At 45.1% G+C, this 27,439-nt stretch overlaps 1 protein-coding gene across 2 annotated transcripts in view; it reads left to right on the forward strand.

Annotated features, from left to right (window-relative positions):
* The window catches only part of nek6 (NIMA-related kinase 6), a 92,835-nt gene that overhangs the window by 45,714 nt on the left and 19,682 nt on the right, over positions 1-27,439 (forward strand). Inside the window, exons 3-7 of one of the 2 annotated variants that reach the window (XM_046290456.1) lie at positions 827-965; positions 1,471-1,533; positions 12,591-12,701; positions 20,550-20,658; positions 24,299-24,406. In XM_046290456.1, the coding sequence (XP_046146412.1) occupies positions 831-965; positions 1,471-1,533; positions 12,591-12,701; positions 20,550-20,658; positions 24,299-24,406 (526 nt within the window). In that variant the 5' untranslated portion in view covers positions 827-830. The remainder of the gene's footprint in view (positions 1-826; positions 966-1,470; positions 1,534-12,590; positions 12,702-20,549; positions 20,659-24,298; positions 24,407-27,439) is intronic. The other variant, XM_046290455.1, reaches the window with a different exon arrangement.

The following is a 27,439-nucleotide window of genomic DNA, read 5'->3' on the forward strand; positions in this document are numbered from 1 at the left end:
GATTTCCTGCAAGACAGGAATGTCAGTGTTCTGCAATGGCCAGCGAAGAGCCCGGATCTCAATCTCATTGAGCACTTCTGGGACCTGTTGGATTGGAGGGTGAGGGCTGGGGCCATTCCCCCAGAAATGTCTGGGAACTTGCAGGTGCCTTGGTGGAAGAGTGGGGTAACATCTCACAGCAAGAACTGGCAAATCTGGTGCAGTCCCTGAGGAGGAGATGCACTGCAGTACTTAATGTAGCTGGTGGCCACACCAGATACTGACTGTTACTTTTGATTTTGACCCCCCTTTTGTTCAGGGACACATTATTCCATTTCTGTTAGTCACATATCTGTGGAACTTGTTCAGTTTATGTCACAGTTGTTCAATCTTGTTATGTTCATACAAATATTTACAGATGTTAAGTTTGCTGAAAATAAATGCAGTTGACAGTGAGTGGACACTTGTTTTTTTGCTGAGTTTGGTTCCTAGAACTGACAGACATGTTTATTACACAGAATCGTTAGCTACTCTTCTACATTTTTCAGATGGGTTTTAGTTACTGTTGTGTCGCTCAAGGATGCTACAGTCATACCAGTGCATGTATGTCCAACCTTGGAGAAAACTGTAGCCAGTGTCAAATGTTAATGCCACGGCTTATATGAATAACTCACCTGAGTGATATTAAGGCACATTCATTCAAATCCCAGAGAACTGTCACTCATGCACATCAATAGATGTGCCAATCCTATCCAAGCCAACATGGGCATATGAACCTTCTCTCTCAACAGGTTACTACAGTATTTCTCCCTAACTAAAACTGTCCATTCTTCTTCCCCTCACTGAGAAACATGCAGAGCCACCAGTACTGCTGCACGCTGGCCAACTTCCGCATTGAGAAGAAGATTGGCCGGGGCCAGTTCAGCGAGGTCTACAAAGCCACCTACCTTCTGGAGGGCCAGCATGTGGCTCTGAAGAAAGTCCAGGTACTATATTGAGTCCTATCCTTTTTGGCATTTACTCTATAGGTACATCTCAGTAGTCTAAAGTGGCTTCCTCTCCCCGTCTCTCCTCCTTCATGTGCACTGCTCTGTGAAACATAGAAAAGGGGAAGACGATATGGTGAATACCTGGCTCTACCAAACCAGCTATTTGTTTCACTGACATCGTCCTTTCACATCAGTGCTAATCAAGGACTATTGAGATACAGCCAAGGGTTGGCAAAGGCAGTTTGGTTCACGTCTGGGCCAGGAAGGCCACAGTGTGTGCAGTGTTTTTCCCCAGCCTAATGCTTGAAACTACTGAACCATGTTGGTTAGTGTTTGGGTCAGAGGCCTAGACACACTTCTGCTCTACAGGTCTAGACGTGAAGATCACTGGCGTTACGCTGGGCACTGGGGTTATGTGTTAGAGCTGGCTGAGGATTCTATGGAATACCTCTGACAATGCAGTCGGATAACGGTACAAACTTCGTTGTATTCTTTTCTTTAGATATTTGAAATGATGGACGCCAAGGCTCGCCAGGACTGCATCAAGGAGATTGACCTGCTGAAGGTAAGGCTGGTGGAATTATTTCTCAGGGGGTGAATCTCAATTGCACTTCCTTGATTCCTTTAACCCTCTTTCCTTGCCTCTTTCCTCGCCTCCTTCTCAAAACTCATTGGATGAGAAGGTCAGAGGTTCCTCATCCAATCTGTTTTGAGAAGGAGGCAAGGAGAGAGAACATGAGGAATCAAATAAATGAAATTGAGATTCTCTCTGGCTTGGTCTTTTCAGGGGTTTCTTATAATCTGGTTTAACTGTAGGATGCACTTAAATTCAGCAGGTGTAGGGAAGGAAGTATTTTAGAGATGAGGGTGATAGTGTCAGGGAGCTTGGGTCTTATGCCAGTGAAATGGTAAGGTTTTAGAATGCTGTGGCCCTTTGTCACAGGATCAGGGCCGAACGTGTGTGTTGGGGCAGCCTTTGTGTGGTTGTGACTGTGAGTGAGGCTGTGTCAATATATGTGTTTTTAGTTAATAATACACACAGTCATAGAAATACATTCATTGACACACACAAGCAGGCTTGTGCAGTGGCAGACGTATATACAGTACCAGTCAAAAGTTTGGACACACCTACTCATTCAAGGGTTTTTCTTAATTTTTACTATTTTCGACATTGTAGAATAATAGTGAAGACGTCAAAACTATGAAATAACACACATGGTATCATGTAGTAATCAAAAAAATGTTAAACAAATCAAAATATATTTTATATTTGAGATTCTTCAAAGTAGCCACCCTTTGCCTTGATTACAGCTTTGCACCACTCTTGGCATTCTCTCAACCAGCTTCATAAGGTAGTCGCCTGAAATGCATTTCAATTAACAGGTGTGCCTTGTTAAAAGTACATTTCCTTCTTAATGCGTTTGAGCCAATCAGTTGTGTTGTGACAATGTAGGGTTGGTATACAGAAGATAGCTCTATTTGGTAAAAGACTATGTCCATATTATAGCAAGAACAACTCAAATAAGCAAAGAGAAACAACAGTCCATCATGACTTTAAGACATGAAGGTCAGTCAATCCGGAAGATTTCAAGAACTTCGAAAGTTTCTTCAAGTGCAGTCGCTAAAACCATCAAGCGCTATGAGGAAACTAACTTTCATGAGGACCGCAACAGGAAATGTACGTCTGCTGCAGAGCATAAATTCATTAGAATTGCCAGCCTCAGAAATTGCAGCCCAAATAAATGCTTCACAGAGTTCAAGTAACAGACACATCTCAACATCATCTGTTCAGAGGAGACTGCGTGAATCAGGCCTTCATGGTCGAATTGCTGCAAAGAAACCACTAATAGAGGACACCAATAAGAAGGAGAGGCTAGCTTGAACCAAGAAACACGAGCAATGGACATTAGACCGGTAGAAATCTGTCCTTTGGTCTGATGAGTCCAAATGTAAGATTTTTGGTTCCAAACGATGTGTCTTTGTGTGAAGCAAAGGATGATCTCTGCATGTGTGGTTCCCACCGTGAAGCATGGAGGAGGAGGTGTGATGGTGTGGGGGTGCTTTGCTGGTGTCACTGTCTGTGATTTATTTAGAATTCAAGGCACACTTAACCATAATGGCTACCGCAGCATTCTGCAGTGAAACTCAATCCCATCTGGTTTGCGCTTAGTGGGACTAATTTGTTTTTCAACAGGACGATGACCCAAAACACACCTCCAGGCTGTGTAAGGGCTATTTGACCAAGAAGGAGAGAGATGGAGTCCTGCATCAGATGACCTGGCCTCCACAATCACCCGACCTCAACCCAATTGAGATGGTTTGGGATGATTTGGACCGCAGGGTGAAGGAAAATCAGCCAACAAGTGCTCAAGCATATGTGGGAACTCATTCAAGACGGTTGGAAAAGCATTCCAGGTGTAGCTGGTTGAGAGAATGCCAAGCTGTCATCAAGGCAAAGGGTGGCTACTTTGAAGAATCTCAAATATAAAATATATTTAACAGTTATTTGGTAACTACATCATGATTCCACATGTATTGTTTCAAAGTTTTGATGTCTTTATTATTATGCTACAGTGTCTAAAATAGTGAAAAATAAGAAAAACCCTTGAATGAGTAAGTGTGTCCAAACTTTGACTGGTACTGTATATACAGTGCCTTGCGAAAGTATTCGGCCCCCTTGAACTTTGCGACCTTTTGCCACATTTCAGGCTTCAAACATAAAGATATAAAACTGTATTTTTTTGTGAAGAATCAACAACAAGTGGGACACAATCATGAAGTGGAACGACATTTATTGGATATTTCAAACTTTTTTAACAAATCAAAAATGGAAAAATTGGGCGTGCAAAATTATTCAGCCCCCTTAAGTTAATACTTTGTAGCACCACCTTTTGCTGCGATTACAGCTGTAAGTCGCTTGGGGTATGTCTCTATCAGTTTTGCACATCGAGAGACTGAATTTTTTTCCCATTCCTCCTTGCAAAACAGCTCGAGCTCAGTGAGGTTGGATGGAGAGCATTTGTGAACAGCAGTTTTCAGTTCTTTCCACAGATTCTCGATTGGATTCAGGTCTGGACTTTGACTTGGCCATTCTAACACCTGGATATGTTTATTTTTGAACCATTCCATTGTAGATTTTGCTTTATGTTTTGGATCATTGTCTTGTTGGAAGACAAATCTCCATCCCAGTCTCATGTCTTTTGCAGACTCCATCAGGTCTTCCAGAATGGTCCTGTATTTGGCTCCATCCATCTTCCCATCAATTTTAACCATCTTCCCTGTCCCTGCTGAAGAAAAGCAGGCCCAAACCATGATGCTGCCACCACCATGTTTGACAGTGGGGATGGTGTGTTCAGGGTGATGAGCTGTGTTGCTTTTACGCCAAACATAACGTTTTGCATTGTTGCCAAAAAGTTCAATTTTGGTTTCATCTGACCAGGGCACCTTCTTCCACATGTTTGGTGTGTCTCCCAGGTGGCCTGTGGCAAACTTTAAGCAACACTTTTATGGATATCTTTAAGAAATGGCTTTCTTCTTGCCACTCTTCCATAAAGGCCAGATTTGTGCAATATACGACTGATTGTTTTCCTATGGACAGAGTCTCCCACCTCAGCTGTAGATCTCTGCAGTTCATCCAGAGTGATCATGGGCCTCTTGGCTGCATCTCTGATCAGTCTTCTCCTTGTATGAGCTGAAAGTTTAGAGGGACGGCCAGGTCTTGGTAGATTTACAGTGGTCTGATACTCCTTCCATTTCAATATTATCGCTTGCACAGTGCTCCTTGGGATGTTTAAAGCTTGGGAAATCTTTTTGTTTTCTTCACAACAGTATCTCGGACCTGCCTGGTGTGTTCCTTGTTCTTCATGATGCTCTGCGCTTTTAACGGACCTCTGAGACTATCACAGTGCAGGTGCATTTATACAGAGACTTGATTACACACAGGTGGATTGTATTTATCATCATTAGTCATTTAGGTCAACATTGGATCATTCAGAGATCCTCACTGAACTTCTGGAGAGAGTTTGCTGCACTGAAAGTAAAGGGGCTGAATAATTTTGCACGCCCAATGTTTCAGTTTTTGAATTGTTAAAAAAGTTTGAAATATCCAATAAATGTCATTCCACTTCATGATTGTGTCCCACTTGTTGTTGATTCTTCACAACAAAATACAGTTTTATATCTTTATGTTTGAAGCCTGAAATGTGGCAAAAGGTCGCAAAGTTCAAGAGTTTAAGAGGGCCGAATACTTTCGCAAGGCATTGTATATATATATATATCTATATATATCACACACACACACACACACACACACACACACACACACACACACACACACACACACACACACACACACACACACACACACACACACACACACACACACACACACACACACACACACACACACACACACACACACACACACACTTATGCACACCTGTGTTTGGAGTATCGTTAAGTGCGTATAGTCCTCCGTCTGTTCACGTGTGTGTGTTACTCTTTGTCATTGTACGGGATCAAAGAGAGCCTCTGTTCTGACACTCCAAGTGTGTTTGCTGTCATCTCACGCTGGCTGTGATGCTCTGTTTAGAGTCGGCAGTGTGTGTGTGTGTTTATGTCATCGCAAGGTGTGGGGGGAGGGACAGCCACAGAAAAAGCCATGAGAGGACGAGAAAGGAAGAGAGGGAGAAGAAAAAGGAGGGAAGGAGGGAGGTGGCCCTGTCAGGTCCTTGATCCCGCCCGCCTGTCAATGTACCGCCTGTCACTTTAACGACCTGTCAAATCACACGCCCCATCTGCTGCTTGTTACGCCTCCCGGAGTGATTGGCGGCTGCGCTGGCAGTTGGGGTTTTATGGTAGCATAAATTAAAGTGGTTTGTTGTCATCATCATCAGGGGTGACATTTGTTTTGGTGCGGCGTGCGAGGCGGCCGGGCGGTAAAGTGGAGTTTATGACAGGGACTTGAAGTGTGCATCTGTGGGCAGAGACCCCTGTCAGGAAGAGTGGGTCAGATTAGCATACAAGAAGACTGACAGTGTGTGTGTGTGTGTGTGTGTGTGTGTGTGTGTGTGTGTGTGTGTGTGTGTGTGTGTGTGTGTGTGTGTGTGTGTGTGTGTGTGTGTGGGGGGGCTGCCGTGATAAAGGAGTACATCACAACCAGTGCTTAATTTGAGCCGGATCCTACCGGAACCAGATCCGGCACCTCTCAGTTTTGGAGTGTTTCGTTCCGGGAACCCATTTGACTCCTCTGTAATTCTCCTTCCCCTAAAGAACATAATGTGAAAATGTACCTGATATTCTAAGAATTGCGCAACATTGTAGCTAGCCTATATAGACCAACTCCTGGCCATTGTTGGGGTGATTGTTCTTGAACTGCATTGTTGGCTAAGAGCTTGTGAGTAAGCATTTCACGGTATTCGGCGCATGTAACAAATAACATTTGAATTGAGATAGGCTTTTGGCACAAGCTTATCGGCCATCGACTGTGAGTGAGCTGCGCATCATTGAGTGAGTCAGTGAAACTGGAAAGCTTTTTTTAGGACTAGAACTTCCTCCTCATACAGTACAATATGTGTCTCCACACTCCTAGGTCTAGCCTATCGATGGTTTCAAGACCAGCTCGTTTTTATTGATCCCAGATTCACTCAGTTTGTTCGTGTCAAAGTAGCGTGTCATTTCTGTAGCTCAGTTGGTAGAGCATGGCGCTTGTAACGCCAGGGTAGTGGGTTCGATCCCCGGGACCACCCATACGTAGAATGTATGCACACATGACTGTAAGTCGCTTTGGATAAAAGCGTCTGCTAAATGGCATATACATATATATATATATTTCCATAATTTCTGCTGTATTAAAAAAGATACTGCTAAAGTCTCCAGTCATCTAAAATGATGTAGCATTGCATGAAATGCATTTATAAAAGGCCACGTACTTATTTTCCACCATAATTTGCAAATAAATTCATTAAAAATCCTACATTGTGATTTTCTGATTTTTTTCCCTCATTTTGTCTGTCATGGTTGAAGTGTACCTATGATAAAAAATTACAAGCCTCTCATCTTGTTACGTGGGAGAACTTGCACAATTGGTGGCTGACTAAATACTTTTTTGCCCCACTGTATGAACATTAAGGCAGGGTAAAAGTGACGAGGCATTATTTATTATCCAAGATTATTACCCAAGATGGCATAGCAGTCAGACTTCCTTTGTCCTCGTCTTGTCGTGTCCCGTGTATATATATATTTACACCATTCTTTGCATATCTTTTATATATTTTCTTTTCAAACTTCAAAACACTCTCCTGCAACCCGCCTCACCAATTAAAAAAAAGAAAGTCTTATTTACCTTAAATCTGAAATCCACAATAGAAGCTAGCCAGTTTACTGGCTAACGTTAGTATTCAGCTAACCACGGTTTGTGGTCATCAGCTACCCTTTAGCTCGAAAAGCTATCGCCAGTTTTGTACAACGCGACTCAGACCAGAACATACCGAACCTATTTTTCTCTCCATATCTCCGGATTTCAACTGCAAGTTCTGGACATTTACACCTGGATCTCGCAGCTAGCTAGCTGCTCTCCGTGTGACTATTGACTTACGTCGATCCCGGAGCAAACATAAATTATTCCGGAGCTAGCCAGCTGAAGAGTTCCATCAGCCACTTCGGACCCGTTTTACTGCCGATGCGGAGCCCCACCGGGCTTTCACGACTGGACTACCGACGTTATCTTCCCGAGGGAGTTATCCAACTGGCGCCTCCGTCGCGACATTACCTGAATGCCCATCTGCGGGCCGCTAATCGTTAGCTGTCTTATCGACTGCTATCTGAATAGGTTTATCAGACAATTCTTCTTGGTTCACTATAACTATATCTATTTTGCCAATTGGATTGATCCCCTCTACCACACGGAACCCCACTAATCTGCCGACGGAAATGCTGTTCTGGTTAGTGTTTATTGGCTCATTTCACTGTAGAGCCTCTAGCCCTTCTCACTATACCTTATCCAACCTTTCAGTTACACCACCCACACATGCGATGACATCACCTTGTTTCAATTATGTTTCTAGAGACAATATCTCTCTCATCATTACTCAATACCTAGGTTTACCTCCACTGTATTCACATCCTACCATACCTTTGTCTGTACATTATACCTTGAAGCTATTTTATCGCCCCCAGAAACCTCCTTTTACTCTCTGTTCCAGACGTTTTAGACGACCAATTCTCATAGTTTTTAGCCGTACCCTTATCCTACTCCTCCTCTGTTCCTCTGGTGATGTAGAGGTGAATCCAGGCCCTGCAGTGCCAAGCTCCACTCCTATTCGCCAGGCGCTCTCTTTTGATGACTTCTGTAACCGTAATAGCCTTGGTTTCATGCATGTTAACATTAGAAGCCTCCTCCCTAAGTTTGTTTTATTCACTGCATTAGCACACTCTGCCAACCCGGATGTTCTAGCCGTGACTGAATCCTGGCTTAGGAAGACCACCAAAAATTCTGAAATCTTCATCCCTAACTACAACTTTTTCAGACAAGATTGAACGGCCAAAGGGGGCGGTGTTGCAATCTACTGCAAAGATAGCCTGCAGAGTTCTGTCCTACTATCCAGGTCTGTACCCAAACAATTTGAACTTCTACTTTTAAAAATCCACCCTGGGTCTCGACCTCACCCTGTGCAACTGGGTACTGGACTTCCTGACAGGCCGCCCCCAGGTGGTGAGGGTAGGTAACAACATCTCCACCCCGCTGATCCTCAACACTGGGGCCCCACAAGGGTGCGTTCTAAGCCCTATGCTGTACTCCCTGTTCACCCACGACTGCGTGGCCATGCACGCCTCCAACTCAATCATCAAGAAATTCAGCTTGTCACCAAAAGCACTCACAAACTTTTACAGATGCACAATCGTACCGCCTGGTACGGCAACTGCTCCGCCCTCTCCAGAGGGTAGTGAGGTCTGCACAATGCATCACCGTGGGTAAACTACCTGCCATCCAGGACACATACACCACCCGATGTCACAGGAAGTCCATAAAGATCATCAAGGACAACAACCACCCGAGCCACTGCCTTTTCACACCGCTATCATCCAGAAGGCGAGGTCAGTACAGGTGCATCAAAGCAGGGACCAAGAGACTGAAAAACAGCCTCTATCTCAAGGCCATCAGACTGATAAACAGCCACCACTAACATTGAGTGGCTGCTGCCAACATACTAACTCAACTCCAGCCACTTTAATAATGGAAATTGATGTAAAAATGTATCACTAGCCACTTTAAACAATGCCACTTAATATAATGTTTACATTCCCTACATTACATTTACATTTACTCATCTCATATGTATATACTGTACTCTATATCATCTACTGCGTCTTTATGTAATACATGTATCACTAGCCACTTTAAACTATGCCACTTTGTTTACATACCCTACATTACTCATCTCATATGTATATATTGTAATCGATACCATCTACTGCATCTTGCCTATGCCGTTCTGTACCATCACTCATTCATATATCTTTATGTACATATTCTTTATCCCTTTACACTTGTGTGTATAAGGTAGTAGTTGTGGAATTGTTAGGTTAGATTACTCGTTGGTTATTACTGCATTGTCGGAACTAGACGCACAAGCATTTCGCTACACTCGCATTAACATCTGCTAACCATGTGTATGTGACAATTTTTTTTTGATTTCATTTGAAATTTAGAACCAGGAACAGATATAGCCCTTGGTTCTCTGCAGACCGGACTGCCCTTAACCAACACAAAAACATCCTATGGCGTTCTGCATTAGCATCGAACAGCCCCCGTGATATGCAACTTTTCAGGGAAGCGAGAAACCAATATACACAGGCAGTTAGCTTCGTACTCGTCGCCAAACCCACTGACTCCAGGTCATCTACAAGACCCTGCTAGGTAAAGTCCCACCTTATCTCAGGTCACTGGTCACCATAGCAGCACCCACCTGTAGCACACGCTCCAGCAGGTATATCTCTCTGGTCACCCCCAAAAAACAATTCTTCCTTTGGCCGCCTCTCCTTACAGTTCTCTGCTGCCAATGACTGGAACGAACTACAACAATCTCTGAAACTGGAAACACTTATCTCCCTTTCTCGCTTTAAGCACCAGTTGTCAGAGCAGCTCACAGTTTACTGCACCTGTACATAGCCCATCTATAATTTAGCCCAAACAACTACCTCTCCACCTACTGTATTTATTTATTTATTTTGCTCCTTTGCACCCCATTATTTCTATCTCTACCTTGCACTTTCTTCCACTGCAAATCTACCATTCCAGTGTTTTACTTGCTATATTGTATTTACTTTGCCACAATGGCCTTTTTTGGTGGCCTTTATCTCACCTCATTTGCTCACATTGTATATAGATTTATTTATTGACTGTATGTTTATTTCACTCCATGTGTAACTCTGTGTTGTTGTACGTGTCGAACTGCTTGCTTTGTCTTGGCCAGGTCGCGATTGTAAATGAGAACTTGTTCTCAACTTGCCTACCTGGTTAAATAAAGGTGAAATAAATAAATTAAATAAATTAGGAGAGAATAATTATAATTATAATAGCAATAGTAATAATAATACTAATGAGAGTAAAATAACCAACAGAGTAGCAGCAGCAAATGTAAAAGTGTGTGAGTGTATGTATTGTATGTGATTATGTGGGAGTGTCGATGTAGTGTGTGTGTGTGAGTTTGTCTAACCATGTAATTAACTTATTTAGCAGTCTGGCTATTCTTATTGCTTGGGGGTAGAAGCTGTCTCAGAGTCTGTCGGTCATTTGACTCTATACGAACGAAGAGAGGGCACACACACACACACACACACACACACACACACACACACACACACACACACACACACACACACACACACACACACACACACACACACACACACACACACACACACACACACACACACACACACACACACACACACACACACACACACACACACACACACACACACACACACACACACACACACACACACGTAGGTGAGATTGCTATAGTATGATCCTGTTTTCCTATCCCACCCATACACTTCAGGGATTTCTGAGTGATATACAGGCTGATTCTGACAGCCCAAACAGGGTGATAATACGGTCTACACCTCCTACAGCACCTTTGATGCCACACAGGCTACTGAATGCATGAATCTCTTCACTGCATTAGGGAGTAAGTAAGCCTGGTCTGAGTCAGAACGGCCCATGGGGCAGGATCCCATCTCCCGTTTTCCCTAGCGTGAGGCAGTTTGATGTACAAGTACTACCCCTGGATAGGACGCTAGTCTGTCGTAAGGCCTTACCCCCAATTCTTCTACTTCTACTGCCAAGCAGAGGCATCAGGGCCAGTATTCATAAAGCATCTCAGAGTAGGAGTTCTGATCTAGGATCGGGTTCTCCCCGCCCATACAATCATATTCATTATAATCTAAAAGGCTAAACTGATTCTAGATCATCACTTCTACTTTCAAATCAAATCAAGCTTTATTTATACAGCACATTTCAGACATGGAATGCAACACAATGTCTGTCACAGGAAGAAAAAAAAACTAAAAAACAATTAAAATAGAAACTTGAAGATTTACTACACAACAAACATAAGAGGACAAACAAAATAATAACAATAAAAAATAAATGACTACCAAGCACAGAAAGGAAAAGCAAAGCGAAAAAGGTGTGTTTTAAGATCTCTTTTAAATATGTCTACAGTTTCAGCCCCCCTCAGGTTCTCTGATAATAACTAAAGGCTGCCTCTCCATGCCTCTTGGTCCTAGGCTTTGGGATAGTTAAAATGCCAGAGGATCTGAGGGACCTACTGGGTACATAACTTAAAATCATGTCTGACGTATTGGGGTGCACAATCGTGGATTGATTTAAAAACCATTAGAAGAATCTTGAAATTCATTCTAAAACTTTGAGATGCTTGATACATATGGGACCCGGTCTCATTTTAAGAGTCTTTGGTATGACTCAACCAGTGATCCAACCCTCAACCTGAGCTTCACTGTATTGGCTTACTGTTTATTTTGTTAGCTGTGTATTACTCCACCTAGCCTATAGCGGTTCTATTCCTATCAGTCACTGTATTGGCTTACTGTTTATTTTGTTAGCTGTGTATTACTCCACCTAGCCTATAGCGTTCTGTTCCTATCAGTCACTGTATTGGCTTACTGTTTATTTTGTTAGCTGTGTATTACTCCACCTAGCCTATAGCGTTCTGTTCCGTCACTAGGCTCTCTCATTGAGGAGGACCTCATTGAAACCTCCATGATTTTTTTATGGGAAGTCAACCATCACTCAGACTTTAAACAAAGCTCAGGACAGTCATGTTATTATGAGCCATAATACTCTCTTCAATGGAGATGAGTTATTGAACGTGTACAATGACTGGCTATCATGCTGCACTTGTTGTGGTGTACTGTGTCTATATTTGTCCAGAGGGGACATGTTAATACATTTGAGTGAGGACAACACAACAAGACATGTTAACCTTGTCTCACTGGAACAGTTTGGTTCATCTGATTTGAGATAGAAAACCCCACCTTCTCAAACAGACATTACTGTAGAACCTGAACTGGCATGCTGTTTTATTCTCCTCACAGCATTTGAACCACCCCAACGTGATCAAGTACCTGGACTCCTTCATCGAGGACAACGAGCTCAACATCTTGCTGGAGCTGGCGGATGCCGGCGACCTCTCTCAGATGATCAAGGTGAGAGGTCAGACACCGACTGGTCACTGGTGGCTGGTCTCAGGTGGTGCATGGCAGGGTGAGGGTAAACCTTCAGGGGTTTGAATAACATCCCCCTGGCACGTCTGCTGGGATGGACAGGACCAGGAGAGAGAGAGTGGGAGTGGGGAGTGGGGAGAGGGGGGGATGTGTGTGTGTGAGAGAGACAGAGATCAGGGGAGAGGAGAAATAGAGAGAGATGAAGAGAGAGCGATAGACCAGAGGAGAGAGATGAGAAGAGTACCCCAGGCTCTGACAGCCTGCTCTGACAGACATAACCTCTCCTTAGCCTCTCTGTACCTCCACCGGCCTGACGCTGTCACGCCCCATCACACAAACACACACACACACACACACACACACACACACACACACACACACACACACACACACACACACACACACACACACACACACACACACACACACACACACACACACACACACACACACACACAGATGCACATAAAAACATATATCCTCCACACAACCGCTTTCCTCATCTCTCCAGCTTTCCCTATCCGCATCTGTTTGTCTCTATCTCATCTCTCTCTTTCCCCTCCTCGTCTCTCTTTCCTCTCCTCGTCTCTCTTTCCCCTCCTCGTCTCTCTTTCCCCTCCTCGTCTCTCTTTCCCCTCCTCGTCTCTCTTTCCCCTCCTCGTCTCTCTTTCCCCTCCTCGTCTCTCTTTCCTCTCCTCGTCTCTCTTTCCCCTCCTCGTCTCTCTTTCCCCTCCTCGTCTCTCTTTCCCCTCCTCGTCTCTCTTTCCTCCCCTCGTCTCTCTTTCCCCTCCTCGTCTCTCTTTCCTCTCCTCGTCTTTCTTTCCTCTCCTCGTCTCTCTTTCCTCTCCTCGTCTCTCTTTCCCCTCCTCGTCTCTCTTTCCTCTCCTCGTCTCTCTCTTTCCCCTCCTCGTCTCTCTTTCCCCTCCTCGTCTCTTTCCTCTCCTCGTCTCTTTCCCCTCCTTGTCTCTCTTTCCTCTCCTCGTCTCTCTTTCCTCCCCTCGTATCTCTTTCCCCTCCTCGTCTCTCTTTCCTCTCCTCGTCTCTCTTTCCTCTCCTCGTCTCTCTTTCCTCTCCTCGTCTCTCTTTCCCCTCCTCGTCTCTCTTTCCTCTCCTCATCTCTCTCTTTCCCCTCCTCGTCTCTCTTTCCCCTCCTCGTCTCTTTCCTCTCCTCATCTCTCTTTCCCCTCCTTGTCTCTCTTTCCTCTCCTCGTCTCTCTTTCCTCTCCTCGTCTCTTTCCCCTCCTCGTCTCTCTTTCCTCCCCTCGTCTCTCTTTCCTCTCCTCGTCTCTCTTTCCCCTCCTCGTCTCTCTTTCCTCTCCTCGTCTCTCTCTTTCCCCTCCTCGTCTCTCTTTCCTCTCCTCGTCTCTCTTTCCTCTCCTCGTCTCTCTTTCCCCTCCTCGTCTCTCTTTCCCCTCCTCGTCTCTCTTTCCCCTCCTCGTCTCTCTTTCCCCTCCTCGTCTCTCTTTCCTCTCCTCGTCTCTCTTTCCCCTCCTCGTCTCTCTTTCCCCTCCTCGTCTCTTTCCTCCCCTCGTCTCTCTTTCCCCTCCTCGTCTCTCTTTCCTCTCCTCGTCTCTCTTTCCTCTCCTCGTCTCTCTTTCCCCTCCCCGTCTCTCTTTCCCCTCCTCGTCTCTCTTTCCTCTCCTTGTCTCTCTTTCCCCTCCTCGTCTCTCTTTCCTCTCCTCGTCTCTCTTTCCTCTCCTCGTCTCTCTTTCCCCTCCTCGTCTCTCTTTCCCCTCCTTGTCTCTCTTTCCTCTCCTCGTCTCTCTTTCTCCTCGTCTCTCCTTTTCCTCTCCTCGTCTCTTTTTCCTCTCCTCGTCTCTTTTTACTATCCTCGTCTCTTTCCCCTCCTCGTCTCTTTCCTCTCCTCGTCTCTTTCCCCTCCTCGTCTCTCTTTCCTCTCCTCGTCCCTCTTTCCTCTCCTCGTCTCTCTTTCCCCTCCTCGTCTCTCTCTTTCCCCTCCTCGTCTCTCTTTCCCCTCCTCGTTTCTTTCCTCTGCTCGTCTCTTTCCCCTCCTCGTCTCTCTTTCCTCTCCTCGTCTCTCTTTCCCCTCCCGTCTCTCTCTTTCCTCTCCCCGTCTCTCTCTTTCCTCTCCTCGTCTCTCTCTTTCCTCTCCTCGTCTCTCTTTCCTTTCTTTCTTCTCCTCGTCTCTCTTTCCTCTTTCTTCTCCTCGTCTCTCTTTCCCCTCCTCGTCTCTCTTTCCTCCCCTCGTCTCTCTTTCCCCTCCTCATCTCTCTTTCCTCTCCTCATCTCTCTTTCCTCTCCTCGTCTCTCTTTCCCCTCCTCGTCTCTCTTTCCCCTCCTCGTCTCTCTTTCCTCTCCTCGTCTCTCTCTTTCCCCTCCTCGTCTCTCTTTCCCCTCCTTGTCTCTTTCCTCTCCTCGTCTCTTTCCCCTCCTTGTCTCTCTTTCCTCTCCTCGTCTCTCTTTCCTCTCCTCGTCTCTTTCCCCTCCTCGTCTATCTTTCCTCCCCTCGTCTCTCTTTCCCCTCCTCATCTCTCTTTCCTCTCCTTGTCTCTCTCTTTCCTCTCCTCGTCTCTTTCCTGTCCTCGTCTCTTTCCTCTCCTCGTCTCTTTCCCTTCCTCGTTTCTTTCCTCTCCTCGTCCCTTTCCTCTCCTCGTCTCTCTCTTGTCTATCTCTTTCCTCTCCTCGTCACTCTCTTTCGTCTCCTCGTCTCTTTCCCCTCCTAGTCTCTTTCCTCCCCTCATCTCTCTTTCCCCTCCTCGTCTCTCTTTCCCCTCCTCGTCTCTCTTTCCTCTCCTCGTCTCTCTTTCCTCTCCTCGTCTCTCTTTCCCCTCCCCGTCTCTCTTTCCCCTCCTCGTCTCTCTTTCCTCTCCTTGTCTCTCTTTCCTCTACTCGTCTCTCTTTCCCCTCCTCGTCTCTCTTTCCTCTCCTCGTCTCTCTTTCCCCTCCTCGTCTCTCTTTCCTCTCCTCGTCTCTCTTTCCTCTCCTCGTCTCTCTTTCCCCTCCTCATCTCTCTTTCCTCTCCTTGTCTCTCTCTTTCCTCTCCTCGTCTCTTTCCTGTCCTCGTCTCTTTCCTCTCCTCGTCTCTTTCCCTTCCTCGTTTCTTTCCTCTCCTCGTCCCTTTCCTCTCCTCGTCTCTCTCTTGTCTATCTCTTTCCTCTCCTCGTCACTCTCTTTCGTCTCCTCGTCTCTTTCCCCTCCTCGTCTCTTTCCTCCCCTCGTCTCTCTTTCCCCTCCTCGTCTCTCTTTCCCCTCCTCGTCTCTCTTTCCTCTCCTCGTCTCTCTTTCCTCTCCTCGTCTCTCTTTCCCCTCCCCGTCTCTCTTTCCCCTCCTCGTCTCTCTTTCCTCTCCTTGTCTCTCTTTCCTCTACTCGTCTCTCTTTCCCCTCCTCGTCTCTCTTTCCTCTCCTCGTCTCTCTTTCCCCTCCTCGTCTCTCTTTCCTCTCCTCGTCTCTCTTTCCTCTCCTCGTCTCTCTTTCCCCTCCTCGTCTCTCTTTCCCCTCCTCATCTCTCTTTCCTCTCCTCGTCTCTCTTTCCTCTCCTCGTCTCTCTTTCCTCTCCTCGTCTCTTTCCTCTCCTCGTCTCTTTCCCCTCCTCGTCTCTCTTTCCTCTCCTCGTCTCTCTTTCCTCTCCTCGTCTCTCTTTCCTCCCCTCGTCTCTCTTTCCTCTCCTCATCTCTCTTTCCCCTCCCCGTCTCTCTTTCCTCTCATCGTCTCTCTCTTTCCTCTCCTCGTCTCTTTCCTCTCCTCGTCTCTTTCCTCTCCTCGTCTCTTTCCTCTCCTCGTTTGTTTCCTCTCCTCGTCTCTTTCCTGTCCTCGTCTCTTTCCTCTCCTCGTCTCTCTCTTTTCTCTCCTATTCTCTTTCCCCTCCTCGTCTCTTTCCTCCCCTCGTCTCTCTTTCCTCTCCTCGTCTCTCTTTCCTCTCCTCGTCTCTCTTTCCTCCCCTCGTCTCTCTTTCCTCTCCTCATCTCTCTTTCCCCTCCCCGTCTCTCTTTCCTCTCATCGTCTCTCTCTTTCCTCTCCTCGTCTCTTTCCTCTCCTCGTCTCTTTCCTCTCCTCGTCTCTTTCCTCTCCTCGTTTGTTTCCTCTCCTCGTCTCTTTCCTGTCCTCGTCTCTTTCCTCTCCTCGTCTCTCTCTTTTCTCTCCTCTTCTCTTTCCCCTCCTCGTCTCTTTCCTCCCCTCGTCTCTCTTTCCTCTCCTCGTCTCTCTTCCTCTCCTCATCTCTCTTTCCTCTCCTCGTCTCTCTTTCCCCTCCTCGTCTCTCTTTCCCCTCCTCGTCTCTCTCTTTCCTCTCCTCATCTCTCTTTCCTCCCCTCGTCTCTCTTTCCTCTCCTCGTCTCTCTTTCCCCTCCTCGTCTCTCTTTCCTCGCCTCGTCTCTCTTTCCTCTCCTCGTCTCTCTCTTTCCTCTCCTCATCTCTCTCTTTCCTCTCCTTGCCTCTCTTTCCTCTTTCTTCTCCTCGTCTCTCTTTCCCCTCGTCACTCTTTCCTCTCCTCGTCTCTCTTTCCTCTCCTCGTCTCTCTTTCCTCTCCTCGTCTCTCTCTTTTCTCTCCTCGTCTCTTTCCCCTCCTCGTCTCTTTCCTCCCCTCGTCTCTCTTTCCTCTCCTCGTCTCTCTTTCCTCTCCTCATCTCTCTTTCCTCTCCTCGTCTCTCTTTCCCCTCCTCGTCTCTCTTTCCCCTCCTCGTCTCTCTCTTTCCTCTCCTCATCTCTCTTTCCTCCCCTCGTCTCTCTTTCCTCTCCTCGTCTCTCTTTCCCCTCCTCGTCTCTCTTTCCTCTCCTCGTCTCTCTTTCCTCTCCTCGTCTCTCTCTTTCCTCTCCTCGTCTCTCTCTTTCCTCTCCTCGTCTCTCTTTCCTTTCTTTCCTCTCCTCATCTCTCTCTTTCCTCTCCTCGTCTCTCTTTCCTCTTTCTTCTCCTCGTCTCTCTTTACTCTTTCTTCTCCTCGTCTCTCTTTCCCCTCGTCACTCTTTCCTCTCCTCGTCTCTCTTTCCTCTCCTCGTCTCTCTCTTTCCTCTCCTCGTCTCTCTCTTTCCTCTCCTCGTCTCTCTCTTTCCTCTCCTCATCTCTTTTTCCTCTCCTCGTCTCTCTTTCCCCTCCTCGTCTCTCTTTCCTCTCCTCATCTCTTTTTCCTCTCCTCGTCTCTCTTTCCCCTCCTCGTCTCTTTTTACTATCCTCGTCTTTTTCCCCTCCTCGTCTCTTTCCTCTCCTCGTCTCTTTCCCCTCCTCATCTCTCTTTCTCTCCTCGTCTCTCTTTCTCTCCTCGTCTCTCTTTCCCCTCCTCGTCTCTCTCTTTCCCCTCCTCGTCTCTCTTTCCCCTCCTCGTCTCTTTCTTCTCCTAGTCTCTTTCCCCTCCTTGTCTCTCTTTCCTCTCCTCGTCTCTCTTTCCTCTCCTCGTCTCTCTTTCCTCTCCTCGTCTCTCTTTCCTCTCCTCGTCTCTCTTTCTTCCCCTCATCTCTCTTTCCTCTCCTCATCTCTCTTTCCCCTCCTCGTCTCTCTTTCATCTCCTCGTCTCTCTCTTTCCTCTCCTCGTCTCTTTCCTCTCCTCGTCTCTTTCCTCTCCTCGTCTCTTTCCTCTCCTCATCTCTTTCTCTTCCTGGTTTCTTTCCTCTCCTCGTCTCTTTCTTGTCCTCGTCTCTTTCCTCTCCTCGTCTCTCTCTTTCCTCTCCTCGTCTCTTTCCCCTCCTCATCTCTTTCCTCCCTCGTCTCTCTTTCCTCTCCTCGTCTCTCTTTCCTCTCCTCGTCTCTCTCTTTCCTCTCCTCGTCTCTCTCTCTCTTCTCTCCTCGTCTCTCTCTTTCCTCTCCTCGTCTCTCTTTCCTTTCTTTCCTCTCCTCGTCTCTCTCTTTCTTCTCCTCGTCTCTCTTTCCTCTTTCTTCTCCTCATCTCTCTTTCTTCTCATCGTCTCTCTTTCCTCTTTCTTCTCCTCATCACTCTTTCCTCTTCCTTTTCTTCTTAACCTTGCATTTTTCCCATCTTGTCCTCTCCTTGTACGTCTGTCTTCTTCTATCCTCTCGTTCCCAAAAAGTTTAAATCCCAAACTGATCCCTTTCCCATCTTCAGTTTGACTTTATTGTTGTCTTATCTTTTTAAGTCATCATTATAATGATGTAGAAAGAGATTCCTAATTCCAGGCTCTCAATTCAACCGATATGCAGATCACAGTCAAAAACATCTTGCTGGCGGCAAATGTCCTTGTAATTAAAAAGGTGTTTTATTCCAAAAAACCTGAAGAAGTTTGGGGATGGAAAAAAAGTTGAAAGAAAATACTAACATTTGTTGTTTTGGGGCATTAAACAAAGTTTTGGCAGTTTAATTAGCCAGCTTATTGTTAATTAGGTGCTTGGCTCTGTGCGCTGGCAGTGTCAACTCTCGTTAGGCTACCTCTCCCAAATGGCTTCTCATTACCCACTCAAATACAGGATAAATGGTAATGTGCAGATTAATTCTTTAGATGTTCCGCACTGTTTTGGGGGCTGTTTGACATTGACTCAGGGGGTTTTGAGGCGAGTGTGTCTGTGCTTGCACTTGTTGGGGAGAGAGGGTAGGCAGTGTGTGTGCACTTGTTGGGGAGAAAGGGTAGGCAGTGTGTGTGTGTGCACTTGTTGGGGAGAGAAGGAAGGCAGTGTGTGTGTGTGCACTTGTTGGGGAGAGAGGGAAGGCAGTGTGTGTGTGCACTTGTTGGGGAGAGAGGGAAGGCAGTGTGTGTGTGTGCACTTGTTGGGGAGAGAGGGAAGGCAGTGTGTGTGTGTGCACTTGTTGGGGAGAGAGGGAAGGCAGTGTGTGTGTGTACTTGTTGGGGAGAGAGGGAAGGCAGTGTGTGTGTGTGCACTTGTTGGGGAGAGAGGGAAGGCAGTGTGTGTGTGCACTTGTTGGGGAGAGAGGGAAGGCAGTGTGTGTGTGTGCACTTGTTGGGGAGAGAGGGAAGGCAGTGTGTGTGTGCACTTGTTGGGGAGAGAGGGAAGGCAGTGTGTGTGTGTGCACTTGTTGGGGAGAGAGGGAAGGCAGTGTGTGTGTGTGCACTTGTTGGGGAGAGAGGGAAGGCAGTGTGTGTGTGCACTTGTTGGGGAGAGAGGGAAGGCAGTGTGTGTGTGCACTTGTTGGGGAGAGAGGGAAGGCAGTGTGTGTGTGCACTTGTTGGGGAGAGAGGGAAGGCAGTGTGTGTGTGCACTTGTTGGGGAGAGAGGGTAGGCAGGCAGTGGGGAGAGAGGGGGAAGGCAGTGTGTGTGCACTTGTTGGGGAGAGAGGGAAGGCAGTGTGTGTGTGCACTTGTTGGGGAGAGGGGAAGGCAGTGTGTGTGTGCACTTGTTGGGGAGAGAGGGAAGGCAGTGTGTGCACTTGTTGGGGAGAGAGGGAAGGCACTTGTTGGGGAGAGAGGGGGAAGGCAGTGTGTGTGTGCACTTGTTGGGGAGAGAGGGAAGGCAGTGTGTGTGCACTTGTTGGGGAGAGAGGGAAGGCAGTGTGTGTGTGCACTTGTTGGGGAGAAAGGGAAGGCAGTGTGTGTGTGCACTTGTTGGGGAGAGAGGGAAGGCAGAGTGTGTGTGTGCACTTGTTGGGGAGAGAGGGAAGGCAGTGTGTGTGTGCACTTGTTGGGGAGAGAGGGAAGGCAGTGTGTGTGTGCACTTGTTGGGGAGAGAGAGAGAGTGTGTGTGTGTGTGTGTGTGTGTGTGTGTGTGTGTGTGTGTGTGTGTGTGTGTGTGTGTGTGTGTGTGTGTGTGTGTGTGTGTGTGTGTGTGTGTGTGTGTGTGTGTGTGTGTGTGTGTGTGTGTGTGTGTGTGTGTGTGTGTGTGTGTGTGTGTGTGTGTTGGAGAGAGAGAGAGAATCCAGGCTTTACTCACAGCTCTGTTTCTATTTTCTTAACTTCTCCTCTCTCTCTCGCAGCACTTTAAGAAGAAGAGGCGGCTCATCCCGGAGAGGACAATATGGAAATATTTTGTCCAGCTGTGCAGTGCCTTGGAGCACATGCACTCCCGTAGAGTCATGCACCGCGGTAAACAACCACTTTCATTAACTCCTCTTCCTCTCTCCCCTCTTACCATCGTTCTTCTCTATTATAACCTTTCTTCTCTAATCCCCCTTTCCATTTCCCCCTTTTTTAACCAGTCCCACCTTTCCTCTCCCCACCTCCCCTTCTCTCATTCTACACCTACACTGGCAGCTTCATTAAATAGTACCCGCAAAACACCAGTCTCAACGTCAGCAGTGAAGAGGCGACTGCGGAATGCTGGCCTTCTAGGCATAAAAATCTGTATCTCAGACTGGCCAATGAAAATAAAAGATTAAGATGGGCAAAAGAACACAGACACTGGACAGAGGAACTCTGCCTAGAAGGCCAGCATCCCGGAGTCATTTCTACACTATTGATGTTGAGACTGGTGTTTTGCATGTACTATTTAATGAAACTGCCAGTTGAGGACTTGTGAGGCATATGTTTCTCAAACTAGACACTCTAATGTACTTGTCCTCTTGCTCAGTTGTGCACCGAGGCCTCCCACTCCTCTTTCTATTCTGGTTAGGGCCAGTTTGCACTGTTCTGTGAAGGGAGTATTACACAGCGCTGTACGAGATCTCCAGTTTCTTGGCCATTTCTCGCATGGAATAGCCTTAATTTCTCAGAACAAGAATAGACTGACGAGTTTCAGAAGAAAGTTCTTTGTTTCTGGCCATTTTGAGCATGTAATCAAACCCACAAATGCTGTTGTTGATCATTAGAAAAAGGGATTTCTAATGATCAATTAGCCTTTTAAAATGATCAACTTGGATTAGCTAACACAACGTGCCATTGTAACACAGGAGTGATGGTTGCTGATAATGGGCCTCTTAACGCCTATGTAGATATTCCATAAAGATCTGCCCTTTCCAGCTACAATAGTCATTTACAGCGTTAACAATGTCTACACTGTATTTCTGATGAATTTTATGTTATTTTAATGGACAAAAAATGTGCTTTTCTTTCAAAAACAAGGACATTTCTATGTGACCCCAAACTTTTGAATGGTAGTGTATAAATCTGATCATTTCTATACGTATGCAAACATAAAATGTAAACAATATTTTGGGTTACTCATGTTGGATATTGTGACCAATGATGTGAATAAATCCTGGATGACCGACAGGGGGCGCTGTATTGAAGCCGCCGCGCAGCCATCTTGGTACTCCTCCTCAATAGTAAAAAAATATTTTGAAAGCTATAGAAATGCATGTCTTAATGTCTACATTCATTTTTGACACATTTATTCTATTACAAACACCTCAATGCATACTTTTAAATCATATTATGTGAGATAAACAACAATAATTTCCTTAAAGTATATTGTTTTAGAGAGTACTAATGTTACTTTCCCCACTACAACAAAAAAATCTTAAATAAATGTAATTGAATTGAAGTACTGTGGAATTCCATTCATTCCTATGGAGGACTGCAACTACAGTTGTGGCCAAAAGTTTTGAGAAAGACACAACTATTAATTTTCACAAAGTCTGCTGCCTCAGTTTGTATGATGGGAATTTGCATTTACTCCAGAATGTTATGAAGAGTGATCAGATTAATTGCAAAGTCCCTCTTTGCCATGCAAATGAACTGAATCCCCCAAAAACATTTCCACTGCCTTTCAGCCCTGCCACAAAAGGACCAGCTGACATCATGTCAGTGATTCTCTTGTTAACACAGGTGTGAATGTCGACGAGGACAAGGCTGGAGATCACTGTCATGCTGATTGAGTTCGAATAACAGACTGGAAGCTTCAAAAGGAGGGTGGTGCTTGGAATCATTGTTCTTCCTCTGTCAAACATGGTTACCTGGAAGGAAACACGTGGCGTCATCATTGCATTGCACAAAAAGGGCTTCACAGGCAAGGATATTGCTGCCAGTAAGACTGCACCTAAATCAACCATTTATCGGATCATCAAGACCTTCAAGGAGAGTGGTTCAATTGTTGTGAAGAAGGCTTCAGGGCGCCCAAAAAGGTCTAGCAAGCGCCAGGACCGTCTCCTAAAGTTGATTCAGCTGCGAGATCGGGGCACCACCATTAGAGCTTGCTCAGGAATGGCAGCAGAAAGGTGAGTGCATCTGCACGCACAGTGAGGCGAAGACTTTTGTAGGATGACTTGGTGTCTAGAAGGGCAGCAAAGAAGCCACTTCTCTCCAGGAAAAACATAAGGGACAGACTGATATTCTGCAAAAGGTACAGGGATTGGACTGCTGAGGACTGGGGTAATGTCCTTTTCTCTGATGAATCCGCTTTCTGATTGTTTGGGGCATCCTGAAAAAAGCTTGTCCGGAGAAGACAAGGTGAGCGCTACCATCAGTCCTGTGTCATGCCAACAGTGGGGTTGCTTCTCAGCCAAGGGAGTGGGCTCACTCACAATTTTGCCTAAAAACACAGCCATGAATAAAGGATGGTACCAGCACATCCTCTGAGAGCAACTTCTCCCATCCATCCAGGAACAGTTTGGTGACGAACAATGCCTTTTCAAGCATGATGGAGCACCTTGCCATAAGGCAAAAGTGATACAGTGGGGCAAACAACTATTTAGTCAGCCACCAATTGTGCAAGTTCTCCCACTTAAAAAGCTGAGAGAGGCCTGTAATTTTCATCATAGGTACACTTCAACTATGACAGACAAAATGAGAAAAAAATCCAGAAAATCACATTGTAGGAATTGTTATGAATTTATTTGCAAATTAGGGTGGAAAATAAGTATTTGGTCATCTACAAACAAGCAAGATTTCTGGCTCTCACAGACCTGTAACTTATTCTTTAAGAATAGCAGTTTGGGTCGAGAGTGTCTCCCCCTTTGAAGAGGGAGATGACCACGGCAGCTTTCCAATCTTTGGGGATCCCAGACGATACGAGAGAGAGGTTGAACAGGCTAGTAATAGGGGTTGCAACAATTTCGGCGGATAATTTTAGAAAGAGAGGGTCCAGATTGTCTAGCCCGGCTGATTTGTAGGGGTCCAGATTTTTTTCCACAACTGCATGGGTTGTTTGACCCTGACCTAAAAGACATAGCTCAGGTATTTAACAAGGGAAATTGGTTGCAGGTGTGCTCATAGCGTAGAGATGCAAAAAGGACTCTAGTGCCCAAAAACCTGTATTACTATGGGCAGCGCCATTGAGGACTGATACGTTGCAATATTTATACATCTCTATGGCTTAGAGGTGCCTGCAGTTGAAGGGACAGTTAACAAAAAAAGTGAAATCAAAGGAAAGTTAACTAAAAAGCATACATACACCAGTGTCCTACACACCACAGAGCCCCACACACCACAGTGCCCTACACACACCACAGTGCCCTACACACACCACAGTACCCTACACACCACAGTGCCACAACACCACAGTGCCCTACACATTACAGTGCCCCACACACCACAGTGCCACAACACCATCAAGTGAAAAGTGTTGCCATAGCCGACTATACCAAAGTCAACTGCCAGTGTACAGACCTGAGGTTGAGAAACACTGACCTAGGACATTGATTGAATTTATTTGATCATTTAAAATGCTCCTAAAACTATCATGCCAATGCAGAGAACTTAGATAACCTACATATATAAACCCAGTATTGTTAACAGCCACAGCTACCATGATAAATAACATGAACCGTTTTCTCTTTCTTTGAGACAGACATCAAGCCAGCCAACGTGTTCATCACTGCTACAGGAGAGGTGAAGCTGGGAGACCTGGGACTGGGACGCTTCTTCAGCTCCAAGACTACCGCCGCACACTCCCTAGGTAACACACACACACACAGAAACAGAAACAATCATACACAGCAACACACACAGGACAGTACACGCAAACGCAAAAGAAAACGCACACACACACGAAACCTAATTGAAAAACACAAAAAAATGCCTGTGACAGGCATTTGAATTCAGTAAACATCTACACATCTACCCACTGTATGGAAAGCACACAGTCGTAGGCCTATGGCAAGTGACTGCGCTATAGTCAACTGATTTGGCACACATAAACACACACGCACACATGAACACACACACACACATATTTACTCTACGTTGTTCATGTGTTTCGCATAACCTCATGACCATAAACAGTCTTCAGTGGTGTTATGTGGACGGTGTCAATCAGTGGAGGCTGCTGAGGGGAGAACGGCTCATAATAATGGTCAGAACAGAGCAAATAGAATGGCATCATACACCTGGAAACCATGTGTTTCATGTATTTGATACCACTTCACTGACTCCTAACCAGTCATTACCACGAGCCTGTTCTCCCCAATTAAGATGTCCTGTGGTCTATGTGTGCATTCCATAGGAAGTGCACCCCTATATATAAAACTAACACAAATGTATGGTTGTATTGGACATGTGAGGCTTGCACTTCTATGTTTCTGTTCCATTCTCTGGATGATTCCGACTGTGTATCTCTCTTAGTTGGTCAGGATATCAATCCTGATATAACACATCAACCCTGATAACATATCAATGCTGATAACATACCGACCCTGATAACATATCAACCCTGATAACATATCAACCCTGTTAACATACCCATATAACATATCAACTCTGATAACATATCAACCCTGATATCATACCGACCCTGATAACATATCAACCCTGATAACATACCGACCCTGATAACATACCGACCCTGATAACATACCGACCCTGATAACATATCAATCCTGATAACATATCAACCCTGATAACATATCAACCCTGATAACATATCAACCCTGATAACATATCAACCCTGATAACATATCAACCCTGTTAACATATCAAACCTGATAACATATCAAACCTGATAACATATCAACCCTGATAACATACCCATATAACATATCAACCCTGATAACATACTGACCCTGATAACATATCAACCCTGATAACATATCAACTCTGATAACATACTGACCCTGATAACATATCAACCCTGATAACATATCAACCCTGATAACATACCCATATAACATATCAACCCTGATAACACATCAACCCTGATAACATATCAACCTTGATAACATACCCATATAACATATCAACTCTGATAACATACCCATATAACATATCAACCCTGATAACATACCAACCCTGATAACATACCCATGTAACATATAAACTCTGATAACATACCAACCCTGATAACATACTGACCCTGATAACATATCAACTCTGATAACATACTGACCCTGATAACATACCGACCCTGATAACATATCAACCCTGATAACATACACTGACAACATAACATACCCTGATAACATATCAACCCTGACAACATAACATACCCTGATAACATACCAACCCTGATAACATACCAACCCTGATAACATACCAACCCTGATAACATACTGACCCTGATAACATACCGACCCTGATAACATATCAACCCTGATAACATATCAACCCTGATAACATACCAACCCTGATAACATACCAACCCTGATAACATACTGACCCTGATAACATACCGACCCTGACAACATAACATACCCTGATAACATATCAACCCTGACAACATAACATACCCTGATAACATACCAACCCTGATAACATACTGACCCTGATAACATACCGACCCTGATAACATATCAACCCTGATAACATACACTGACAACATAACATACCCTGATAACATATCAACCCTGACAACATAACATACCCTGATAACATACCAACCCTGATAACATACCAACCCTGATAACATACCAACCCTGATAACATACCAACCCTGATAACATACTGACCCTGATAACAAACCAATATAACATATCAACCCTGATAACATATCAACCCTGATAACATACCCTGACAACATAACATACCCTGACAACATAACATACCCTGATAACATACCAACCCTGATAACATACTGACCCTGATAACAAACCAATATAACATATCAACCCTGATAACATATCAACCCTGATAACATAACATACCCTGATAACATATCAACCCTGACAACATAACATACCCTGATAACATATCAACCCTGACAACATAACATACCCTGATAACATATCAACCCTGACAACATAACATACCCTGATAACATATCAACCCTGACAACATATCAACCCTGATAACATACTGACCCTGATAACATACCGACCCTGATAACATATCAACCCTGATAACATAACATACCCTGATAACATATCAACCCTGATAATATGGTCTTTAACCCATTAGATATTAACAAAGAGTAAATATAAACAATAAATATAATCATTGTGTTGATCCAGACACAAATTTCCTGAGATTTACCAGAGATGAGTCTATCACTTGTGATTACTATAATGTTAAGCAATTTAACAACCTGTATAGCAATTGATCTAATTCCAAGACAAGCTTATTTTCTACCTTTCATTTAATTTAATTCCAAGACAAGCTTATTTTCTACCTTTCATTTAATTTAATTCCAAGACAAGCTTATTTTCTACCTTTCATTTGAACATTCGCAGTCTTCCTAAAAATCATGACCACGTTGTTCATTATCCGTCTTCTCTCAATCAGTCCATTGTTTCCCTTTCAGAAATATGGTTGACTGAAGAGACAACCTTGCTTTATGACTTGTCTCCTAATCATGCTGTTCACCACTGTACAACCTCAAGAATGGGAGGAGGGGCCATTTTTTGTTCATAAACGTTCTAAATTCTTTGTAAGAGAGGACCTCGCAATAACATCTGATAACATTGATGTTGAATCTCTTTTCATAGAAATGCCCTCCTGTTCAGAATTAATGGTCAATAGTAAAAAAGTGGTAATTACATGCATATATCGGCCATATATC

The sequence above is a fragment of the Oncorhynchus gorbuscha genome, linkage group LG11 (assembly GCF_021184085.1).
Source record: "Oncorhynchus gorbuscha isolate QuinsamMale2020 ecotype Even-year linkage group LG11, OgorEven_v1.0, whole genome shotgun sequence".
Taxonomy (NCBI): Eukaryota; Metazoa; Chordata; class Actinopteri; order Salmoniformes; family Salmonidae; genus Oncorhynchus; species Oncorhynchus gorbuscha.